The sequence below is a fragment of the Hylobates moloch genome, unplaced genomic scaffold (assembly GCF_009828535.3).
Source record: "Hylobates moloch isolate HMO894 unplaced genomic scaffold, HMol_V3 SCAFFOLD_10, whole genome shotgun sequence".
Taxonomy (NCBI): Eukaryota; Metazoa; Chordata; class Mammalia; order Primates; family Hylobatidae; genus Hylobates; species Hylobates moloch.
Window position 1 is genome coordinate 67,368,706 of NW_026652285.1, and position 11,389 is coordinate 67,380,094.

The 11,389-nt window shown below is 49.9% G+C and overlaps 1 protein-coding gene and 1 long non-coding RNA gene across 12 annotated transcripts in view; one reads left to right on the forward strand and one right to left on the reverse strand.

Annotated features, from left to right (window-relative positions):
* AOPEP (aminopeptidase O (putative)) overlaps window positions 1–11,389 on the forward strand; it is a 400,140-nt gene that overhangs the window by 199,412 nt on the left and 189,339 nt on the right. For all 11 annotated transcript variants that reach the window (XR_009215307.1, XR_009215306.1, XR_009215305.1 and 8 more), the window contains one exon: window positions 2,260–2,366. Coding sequence is in view for 8 of the 11 variants with exons in the window: in XM_032164582.2 (XP_032020473.1) it covers window positions 2,260–2,366 (107 nt within the window). In the remaining 3 variants the exon portion in view is untranslated. The remainder of the gene's footprint in view (window positions 1–2,259; window positions 2,367–11,389) is intronic.
* Window positions 832–11,389, reverse strand: part of LOC131384450 (uncharacterized) — a 26,574-nt gene continuing 16,016 nt past the window's right edge. Inside the window, exon 2 of the long non-coding RNA XR_009215308.1 lies at window positions 832–2,699. This is a non-coding gene — a long non-coding RNA (uncharacterized LOC131384450). The remainder of the gene's footprint in view (window positions 2,700–11,389) is intronic.

An 11,389-nucleotide genomic window follows, 5' to 3' on the forward strand; every position in this document is an offset into this window, starting at 1 on the left:
CCCTTCCCTTTGCCTAGACTTCTAGGAGGCCACTCCTTAGTCTGCTGGCTTGGTCCTGCCTCTTGACTGATAAGTTTGCATAGAGGAGTAAACACCAAATATTGTCAGAATTCTGAGGTAGGAGAGGACAGGTCTGGGTGGGCCTGGAAAGCCTTTGTGGAGGCGGTGGCTTCTGTTGTGAGCCTAAAGGGACAGCAGGAGCTGAGCTTTCTCTGTTGCTCTTTTCCCTTAACATGATAGGGGTCAGCCCCCTCATCATCCTTGGAGGTACGTGCAGTAACTCTTCGAGATGCGAAAACATGAACACCCCTGAGGCAAAATGGCCATTCTAGATTCCAGCACAAAGTTTGAAACATTTCCAGAGCACGTCTGCCAGGCTGACCTCTCTCTTCAAGGGCGAGACTGGGCTGTTGCTAGCCCTGGCGAGTGCCTGCCTCAGACCGTCCAGGGAGTGGGGGAGCGCCCTGTGGGGCAGGGGTGGGTGTGCCACCTCCCAGGTACTCCTGGCCAGCAGGCCCCACCAGGGAGCAGGGCGTGAGGATACAGGGTGACAGGGGTCACCGGGGTCACTTTGCTGCCTGGGAGACTGTGCTCTGCAGCACTGAGCAGTAGAAAGCATGGCGGGGCCAGGGGTGGGGTGCGGGGGACGTGTGAAATCCCAACAAGGAGATGGAGACCGCCATCCACTCAGAGAGGCATCCGCAGGGATTTGTGAATCGAGTCAGTCGCAAGGTTGGATGGTGTAACTTGTCATCAACCTGGAGAAAGTCTAAATGCCTTCATGGACATATTAGTTTGCTTGGACTGCCATAATAAATACCAGAGACTGGGTGACTTAAACAACAGATGTTTATTCCTCACAGTTCTGGAGGCTGGAAGTCCAAGACCAAGGTGCCAGCAGGGTTGGTTTCTGGTGAGGCCTCTCACTCTTCCTGGCTTGCAGATGGCCACAAGCTGCTTTTTCTCTGCGTTCTCATATGGCCTTTCCTCTGTGCATGCAAAGAGAAAGAACGCTCTGTTGGATCTTCCTCTTCTTATAAGAACACCAGCCCTGTAGGATTAGGGCCCCACTCATGACTTACTTAACCTTAATGACCTCCTTGAAGGCCCTGTCTCCAAATACAGTCACACCAGGGTAAGGCCTTCAACACATATATTTTGCGGAGACACAATTTAGTCCATAACAGCAGGCACATGGGGTCTGAGGATCGTCTGGCCTCTGCCAGCTTCCCTGCGCCTCGCTCCCTCCCGGAATGGTAGTCTGCTCCGTGCCTGACCATATGCCTTGCCATTCTCTAAGCACATCACACACTTGCCTGGCCCGACGTGCCTTGCAAGTGCTTTCCCTCTTCCCGAAATCCCTCCTACCCGGCCGACTCCTGCTTCCCTGAGGACCAGCGCTGTCACCACCACCTCCTCAGGAAGCCCTGGTGGGCAAGGGGGCATCTGGGTTCTCCCTTCACCTCTCCCGTCACCTGCTCTCCGATGTTAGTGTTCCTGCCCATCTCTCCCTCCCCTGGCTGCCCCCCCAGGCCCTGTCTGTAATGCCCCCATGGCCTAGCAGAGACTCAGTAAATACCTGTTGAACGAATTATCAGGAAAGTTGTATTTCCAGAAACACCCGTGGATAGATGTCTTCCCTGCCCAGTGGGTGCTCTGCTGCCCTCCCTCACAGAGGTCCGGGCCGTGTGGCCTAGTGAGCCCACCATGGGACGGCAGCTGGTTCTGACTCAGTAGGGCAGAGTGTGATGGCCCCCCCTCCCCCAGAGTGAGTCCAGGCAGCACTTCTAGTTATGTGCACACAGAATCATCTGGGTTGCATTAGCAGGCCCCGCTGGAAACAGTCCTTAACAAAATTGAGGGCTAGGGAAAATCGGAGGTGAACGGTGGGGCCTTCCCCATCCTGTGCAGAAAGACAAAGCAGGAAAAGAGGACAGATCAAAGTGGAAATGGCCCCAAGGGAAGCCCACTCTCTCCAGACCAGGTGTGTGTAGGTGGGATGGGTGGGTTCCAGAACAAGGCGACCTCCACCAAACAGCAGGCCCAGCTCCACTGCCAGCAGCACAAGCGAGCGTGCACGGTTGGTTTTTTGTTTTAGACACTAAGAGGCTCCAGTGGCCTTTAGGTTTCTGATGGAAGCAAGGTGAGAGCAGGGGCAGGCTATGTTGTCCCCCATTGAAACAAAATGAGCCATTGCACCAGGACCACAACAGTGACTGTGTTTTGTGCATGTGTGTCTGTGTGTCTGTGGCTGAGCAGCTGGCCCCCCATGAGGCCCGGGAGCAGCAGGAGCTGAGGGCTTGTCTGCGCTGGCGTCGCCTCCAGGACGAGATGCAGTGCTCCCCCGAGGAGATGCAGGTGTTAAGGTAAAGCTGCATTGTGATCCACAGCCCTCTCATTCCCCTCCTTCTTTCCTTCAAGACACCTCCCTGCCAACTGATGACATCTGCTGTGTTTCCTTTTTAAATTAAGTTGGGCTGGGCTTCTCGTCCCCCCAGATGTGATGGTTATGTTCTAAGTCTTTCAGGGTGTGCATTTCGATTTGCCTTCCGACATTTTCCTGGTGACTGTTTAGGAAAAAACTAGCATGAGGCCATTTCCGAGGGTCAGATCCGCTGTTTGAAGTTCTAATAGTCACTTTATGTGGTGGCTGCGGACGTGGCGAGGGTTGGGGTTTGGCAGCCTGGCAGACAGTAACCCTATAAAGCCAAAGGGGAAGAAAATCTTTAGGAAAATATTGATTCCTAAGTGTTTAGTGGTCACAGATGTGTGTGTCAATGGGCCCTTTTGTTTCCACTGTAGCCCAGCAGGAAGCCTCTGCTGCTCCCCTGTGCAACAGGAGTCCACGGCCAGCTCCTGAGTTTTGTTTGTAGACTGTGGCTTGTGGCATGTGCAGGATTATCTCATGCCATTTTTCCACGTTTGTCCCTCTCTGCTTTGCTCCTTTTCTTTGTGACATGGTTATCTGAAACCTGGTACCTAGGCTCCTGGAGCACTGCAGTTGCTATGGCAACAGAAGCTTCCATCGCGCCCCCCCCCCCCCCCCCGAGTCAGATGTTTGTAATCTGCCATTAAACAGGTGGGGAGGGATGGCCATCCAGGAACTGCTCCTCTCCTCACCCATTCTTAGATGGCTGCCCTGAAGGCCCCTCTACCTTCCTAGGCAGAGGCCTGCCTTGGACGGTTCTGCCGTTGTGGTTTGTTTTTAAATGAACACCCCCACTTCGCCTGACTGTGACTGAAGCCTAAGGCAAATGCACCCCAGGGAGGGAGCTGGCTGGGACTTTTGTGCAGCACTGCAGAACGTCGGGGTGTGGCAAGCTGCACCCTTCCCACAGCAAAGTTCCCTGCGCTTGCACGCTAAGGTGGCCTCCCAAGTTGACTCATCCATTGTTTCGGAAAGGCAGATCTAGCGGAGGGAAGTGGAGCGGGCCAGGAGCCAGGAGACCTGTGTTCCCACCCCAAAGCCACTGTTCCAGCATCTGTTCTCTCGGCCAATGCTGATTGAGCCAGGCAGGACAGCTACTCCTATGGCCAAAGTGAACATGGCCCCTGCTCTCACAGAGCTTCCACTTAGCAGGGACGTGGCTACAGGTACTGGCTGGTCACAGGTGGTGTGCAGCACTGTGAGCAGACTGCTCGGTAATGTCCATACTAACTGGAGGGAGGCACATAAGGAGGTGGGGAATTTCTCTTTGAAAATGAGCTGCCTTGTACATAGCCTGGCTGAGGTGGGAAAGGCCTTCATGTGCCTTAGGGACAGAAAGAAGGGCAGTGTGGCTGGAAAAGGGACTGAGGGCAGGGGCCAAGAGAGGCAGGCAGGAGCCAGGACACACAAGCCTTTCTCCAAGTTCTTCAGAAGCTGCTCCAGGACCTTCAGCAGGAAGGTGGTATGATTTGCTCAGTGTTTGGACAGTGCTGCTCTGCTGCTGTGTGGAGAGCACCACAGGCAGCTGATGGAAAGCCAGGAGAATGGTTGCAGCCTTGCAGTAGTCCATGCAAGAGGCCCTGGAGTGCCAGTGACAGATGCAAGACGCAGACCTATTTGAAATGTGTTTTGGCCGTGGAACGGGCAGGTCTTTGATTGATTGAATGTGGAGAAGAGAAAAATGAGTGTACCCAGAATGACTTTGAGGTTTTTGATTTGGACAGTTGGATAGATGGTGATCCCATTTGTGTGATGGTAAAGACATGGGGAGGAGCTTGGAAGGAAAATGAAGTTTCCAGCTTTGCATGTGTTAAGTCTGTGATGATCAATAGCTATTCAATATTATGAACTTTGGAGACTGCAATTCAGGAGCTCACTGGAGAGACTGGAACATTCAGCCTATAAAACCCTTTAAATCTTGAACATAGTGAAATCCTCAGGGAGAGAGGAAAGTGAGAGAAGAGGTCAGGAGGAAGAGGGGGAGCCAACAGAGGATTCTGGGGAAACCATCATGTGTTTCCCCAGAGAAAACCAGGGCACCAGGGGCCATGGAGCCAGAAAAGAAGCTGAGGCAAGCAGGTGGGAGTGGCTGATGTTGGGAGCTGCCTGGGGGATGTAGAGGGGTGAAAGAGAGAGAAGCAGGACTACATGGGTGGTGGAGAGGAAAGTCAGGCTGAAGTGGACAGGAGCATGGACGGGAAGTCAGGAAGCAGGGCTGGTGACTGTAGGCTCTGTGAGAGGGGGTGTGCTGGCCCAGGAAGCAGGACTGGGAAGGTAGCAGAGGGACATGAGGGCCAGAGAGGTTTGCTTTCAGGTAGGGCACCTAGGAGCATGCTTACCTGCGAGCTGCCTCACTGTGCAAATCCCTTCACCTCTTAAAGGCTGAGTCCCTCCACCTAAGAGGTCATTTCCATTACGTCTCTAAGTCCGTTTGATCCCTTTGGTTCTGCATAACCATAGTCCTTCAGTGGGGTAGGGGCATCACAATGAATGTGAGTTTTGATGAACTGTGTTTCCAACTTGTAAGCAAGTTAGACTGCACCCTGGGAAGTCAGTTCACACATGAGGAGGGCCTCATCTCTTGCTTCCCTGGAGCCTGAGTCAACCCAGCTTCTGATGGCCAAGATCTTTTCCTTGTGTGTGGAGTTGGAAGAACAATCTAGTATTTTTAGACCTTTGTGCTAGACAGCTTTTTATGGCATTTGCTTTTCTTTGTCTTAGTATTCAGAAATTTCGTTTGCCTAAATTTAGGCTAACCATGAATTGACTGCATTTGAAAGGTTTATTGCACGTCAATAAGGAAAATATTGTTATCAGATGTACTTACAATGAGGAGGAAATTTTTCTGAACCTGCCCTGAATTGTATAGTCTAGGTTTCGTTTACTCCCATCCCCTAGAATTCTCCCTTAAATGGACACAGAGAACCTGGAAATTATTGAACGTAAAAAGAAGAACCAGACTTGTAAAAATTTGTTCTCAGATTTTGTTTTCAATGAGACCTTGGGAAAGAAGTCCCTTAAAAACAGAGATGCTATCTTGTTCTTTCTTTCAAGATGCCCCATGGTCTTGAAATGATGGGCCAGAACAACGTAAAAATCTGGCTTTATGTCTTGATAGGTTTCCACATGTTGGCGGACACAGTGGAAGCTCCTCTTGAGATCTTTGCCACACTGTTCAACATGTTTGACCGCTCTCTCCTAAAAACGCTTTCTTCTTAAAGCACTTTCTCCTCCTGGCTTCTGTGTGTCTTACTCTCCTTGAGTTCCCTCTGCCTCTGTGGCCAGTCCTTCCTCACCTCTCTTGCTGGCAGGTTAACAGTCTCCACTTCAATAGCCCAAGGCTCAGAAAGACTGAGTAACCCGTCTAACCTCCTCTAGCTGATAAAGAACCAAGGCTCAGAAAGACTGAATAACGTGTCTAACCTCTTCTAGCTGAGAAAGAAGAGAACGGGGATTTAAACCCAGGGATGGAAACTCTTCTTGGTTCCCTAAACCATATTCCTGTCTTCAGGGAACTGAGAGAGCATTTAGTTGCATTAAAACAAAAACAAAACAAACAAACAAAAAGTCCTGCAGGTATCTTGGGCTCTGGAAGGACATAGAGGTCAGGGTGAAAAGTATGCTTGGTCCAAGCATCTTTTTTCTTTTAACACATGAAGTATGTGTCTTATTATTTTAAAAGACATTGAGAAAAAGGAACATTCAACATTCTCTTGGTTATAGATACTGGAGTATTAACAAAGTGAGAAGAGAAAAACTAAAATTTTGTTTGGCTCTGACTTATTAGTTTTAGTAATTTATAAGAACAGCTTTCCATTTGTGCCTTCCATACATCCACTGAGTTGTGAGGTCTCATCAAATGTTTCTCTTTTTCTTGTCTTTCTTTCTTTTTTTTTTTTTTTTTTTTGATACAGAGTCTTGCTCTGTCACCCAGGCTGGAGTGCAGTGGCATCAGCTCTGCTCACTGCAACCTCTGCCTCCTGGATTCAAGTGATTCTCCCACCTCAGCCTCCCAAGTAGCTAGGACTATAGGCATGTGCCACCATGCCCAGCTAATTTTTGTATTTTTAGTAGAGACAGGGTTTCACCATGTTGGCCAGGCTGGTCTCGAACTCCTGACCTCAAGTGATCTGCCTGCCTCGGCTTCCCACAGTGCTGGGATTATAGGCGTGAACCACTGCGCCCAGCCCAGATGTTTCTTAGATTGACTTTGCTGTGTTTCCTTTGCATCAGATGTGTCTGAGATTGACTTCCTTGTAAGTCATTCGTTACAGGTTTCTTGTGTTTTCCTAGCCTTCTCAGCCTTCATTGGCTGGAGAGCCTGTAATGTGGCTACAGGCTTCTGAGGCAAGACGATTTGCTCAGTTTCAAAATGTTAGGGGTCACATGCCATTTTTCATTTTTTTTTTTTTTTTTTTTGTGAGACGCAGTCTCGCTCTGTCGCCCAGGCTGGAGTGCAGTGGCATGATGTCGGCTCACTGCAACCTCCGCCTCCCGGGTTCACGCCATTCTCCTGCCTCAGCCTCCCAAGTAGCTGGGACTAGGCGCCCGCCACCACGCCCGGCTAATTTTTTCTATTTTTAGTAGAGGCGGGGTTTCACCGTGTTAGCCAGGATGGTCTCGATCTCCTGACCTCGTGATCCGCCCGCCTCGGCCTCCCAAAGTGCTGAGATTACAGGCTTGAGCCACCGCGCCCGGCCTTCATTTGTTAATTATTGAAGATGTCTTTCCCACACATAAGACCCCAAGGACTCTCCCAGACTCTTCATCTCCTCTCTGGCCCTGGGCAGAACTCTTCCCCAGGCAAAGTCTGATTTCAGTGCTCCTTTCTGTCCTGCCACTGCTCAGCTCCCTCCTGTTGTCCATCCTCTGCCTACAAGGTCCCCTCCTGACCCGTGCAGCAATGGCGGCTCTTGCCCGAGATGCATGGGAACTTCCAAAAGGCTCGCCATGCCTCCTGTCTCCAGGGTGCAGCTGGATTCCGGCAGCTTCTGCCTAAGTGCATTCAGTTAGCACACTCTGACAGGCCCCAGAGATGGAAGAGCTAAGGTGGCAGGGTCAGAAGAAATCTTTTGTTTTTTATTGTTTGTGATTTATTATGCCTTCCCTTTTTTTCTGGATTCATTGTTAAAGTCAAGCTCCTGCTGAGAAAAACATTAAAATGTATCGCTTTAAGGAGGTGCTGACAGGCAGGAGTCTATGGAACTCTTAATCTTAGCTGCTGCCTCCACTTTGATACAATGCTAGATAAATGCGAGCATCTTTCCCTAACCTTCCTCCTGAATGCCTCATCCCTTGATCACAAAAACATCCCTTAATAATAGGGGGAAAACCCCAAGTATGTAACCCTATCCATAGCCAAAATAAAGTCTGCATGCCACAAGTGTTGTGAATTTGTATGATGCCTACTGTACATTCCACTTAAAATAGGAAGCCTTTTTAAATTTTTATTTTGGTTTTTTTTTTTTTTTTGAGACGGACTGTCGCTCTATCGCCCAGGCTGGAGTGCAGTGGCCCGATCTCGGCTCACTGCAAGCTCCGCCTCCCGGGTTCACGCCATTCTCCTGCCTCAGCCTCCCGAGTAGCTGGGACTACAGAGGCCCGCCACCACGCCCGGCTAATTTTCTGTATTTTTAGTGGAGACGGGGTTTCACCGTGTTAGCCAGGATGGTCTCGATCTCCTGACCTCATGATCCACCCGCCTGGGCCTCTGAAAGTGCTGGGATTATATAGGCGTGAGCCACCGCGCCTGGCAGGAAGACTTTTTTTTTTTTTTTATTAAGTCTTCTGTGTGTAAGCTTTCTGTATATACTTGAAGTTTTCACCTCTAAAATTTTGCTCAAAATTTTATTTCTAATCCCCAAAGAACACAGCAGCCTTTTCCACCCGCATGTGGGGACACATGTATTCGCAGCGACACCAGCCTACCTCGTGGGAAAGCTCTCCTCCTTGGAGCGTCCCTGAGTGCAGTCATATACTCGCTTCCAGCACCCGGGTTCACCTTCCTCTGCTGCTCCTCTCTCTCAAGATTGGAAGCCTCTAGCATGGGCCAAGAATAAATCCTTTTACTCTTCCTGGGTCAGCTCCCTTCTCCCAGGCCTTCAGTGTTTATTCCAGACCTTCCTGTTCCCCCTGCCTTCTCTTGCCTCCTGCTCTGCTGGGAAAACTGAGGCCATTAGCCATGTTCTTCTTTTGATTCTGTAAACACAGCTACATCCGTATCTACCCCGACCTCTCAGATGCCCAAGAGACATCCTGTCTGCCTTAATACGGCTAAAGATGAATTGCTAGTTTCAGGGTAGAGCTAGAAGGGCATGTGGCTTGACACAGTTTCATAGAATTGAACCCTCTGCCCTTGAGGAAGAAGGGGAAGGAGGATCGGGACAAAATGGGAAAATGAGGCACTCGTTACTTTGGACCATGTCCTGTGAGGGAGGACAGTAGTTCTTCGGGGCACCCACAGGCATGACGGTGGTGACTCAGCCTGGAATAAGCATCCAGTCACCTTTGTGTGTCACAGGAGCACCTTGGAGCCGTCTGTTTTATGGGATTACCTGGGTGGGGTCTTGTTGCTTACCAAGAAGGGCAGGCAGCCCTTTTTAATTCTCTTGATGAATTTAAGTCTCTTAATTCTCTTGATGAAGGGCAGGCAGTCCTTTTTAATTCTCTTGATGAAAGCCAACCATATCCTTCTATTTTAATATGGCATTTATACCTGAAGTTAATTTGCCACATTTTTAGTGATTCATACCATCTTATTTATTTATTTATTTATTTATTTATTTATTTATTTATTTATTTATTTATTGAGACGGAGTCTCCTCTGTCGCCCAGGCTGGAGTGCAGTGGCGCCATCTTGGCTCACTGCAAGCTCCACCTCCCGGGTTCACGCCATTCTCCTGCCTCAGCCTCCCAAGTAGCTCGGACTACAGGCGACTGCCACCACGCCCCGGCTAATTTTTTGTATTTTTAGTAGAGACGGCGTTTCACTGTGTTAGCCAGGATGGTCTTGATCTCCTGATCTTGTGATCTGCCTGCCTTGGCCTCCCAGAGTGCTGGGATTACAGGTGTGAGCCACTGCGCCCGGCCATATACCATCTTATTTTTAAATTGAAAGCTTGCAGGCTTCAAGGAAGAGTCTGATAAGGAGAGAGGAAAATCTCAGTTTCATCTGCTTTGGTGGCGGAAGCTCCAAAACGGAAATGTCCTGGGGCCCCTGCCCAGTGCCCCAGCTACCTGAGGCCCTCCTCCACCAGGACCTGGCTCTGTCGCCACCCACAGTCCTCTGTCCTCAACCCTCCCTCTCTTCCCTCTCCCTCTAACTGCTGACTATGCTCACACTTCTCCCATCTTTTTTTTTTTTTCCCGAGACAGAGTCTGGCTCTGTTGCCCAGGCTGGAGTTCAGTGGCGTGATTTCGGCTCACTGCAACCTCTGCCTCCGGGGCTCAGGTGATCCTGCCACCTAAGCCTCCTGAGTAGCTGGGACCACAGGTGCAAGCCACCACACCCAGCCTCTCCTATCCTTAATAATCTGTCCTTTAAACTGCTGCACCCTCATCTAATTATCAAAACACTTCTTGTCTCCATTCCCACAGCTCTTAAGAACTTCCAGTCCTCTGGAATCTGCTTTCTGCTCTCACCAGTATAGGAAAACTGTTTTTTTCTTGGCCCATTGTGCCCTGACAGTCACCAGATTATAGAAGCAAATTTTATTTTTAATCTTATGAGACTTCTCTGCTTTGTTTGGTACTATTGACAGCTCTTCTGGAAGTTTCTGTCACTGGCTTTTGTGGCAGTCCCTCGCCTGATTCTTCTTGCCCTCTGTCATTCCTCCTCCATCTCCTTTGAGGTCTGCCCTTTGCCTGCCTGTGTCTTCAAAGCTGGTCTTCCTCGGGGCCTCCACACTCTGCTGCGTGTCCTCCCAGAGTGGTCTCATCTAAACCCCCATCTTAGGTGGGAGTCTCCAGGTGCAGACCCTGATGCAAGGTGTATGGGAAAGAGATTCATTAGGAATTGTTCTGATACGGGTTGGCTGTGTGTCCCCGCCCAAATCTCATGTTGAATTGTAATCCCCAGTGTTGGAGGTGGGGCCTGGCAGGAGGTGACTGGATCACAGAGGTGGTTTGTCATGGTTTAACACCATCCTCCCTTGGTGCTGTGGTCACAATAGTGAGTGAGTTCTCATGAGCTCTGGTTATTTAAAAGTGTGTGGCACCTTCCTCCACCAACTCTCTCCCTCCCTCCCCAGCCATGTAAGACGTCCTGCTTCCCCTTTGCCTTCTGCCATAATTGTAAGTTTCCTGAGGCCTCCCCAGGAGCTGAGCAGCTGACAGCATCATGCTTCCTGTACAACCTGTGGAACTATGAGCCAATTAAACCTCTTTTTTTTTTTTATTAATTTTTTTTTGCACACAAAACAAACATTTTCTAAAAATACATACAAACAAAAAGATGCATATCAAACATATTAGGAAGGTTGCACATGGGAAGTCGGGGAATAGAAATGGGGGGTGGGAATTAAAATAAATGAGAGAGGGACTTTATATGGATCAGTGATAATAGCTCAATCCTCTATTTGACAAAGAAGAAGGAGAAGGAAGAGGAAGAAAAAGAAAGTGGGATAAAGGATCAGAAAGGGAGGAAAATAGAAAAACTTAGAGTATGACTCCAGGGTAGACCTGTTTTGTTGTCACTGAGTTGGTTGGTTGGTTTGTCTGTTGTATTATTCATATGTTTCGCCATGTTGGCCAGGCTGGTCTCGAACTCCCAGCCTGAAGTGATCAACCCGCCTCGGCCCCCCAGAGTGCCGGGACCACAGGCGTGAGCCACCACGTCCAGCCCCCACATTGCTTCTGGCCTCCGTGGTAGACCTCCCAGACGGGGCAGTCGGGCAGAGGCGCTCCTCACTTCCCAGACGGGGTGGCCGGGCAGAGGCGCTCCTCACTTCCCAGACGATGGGT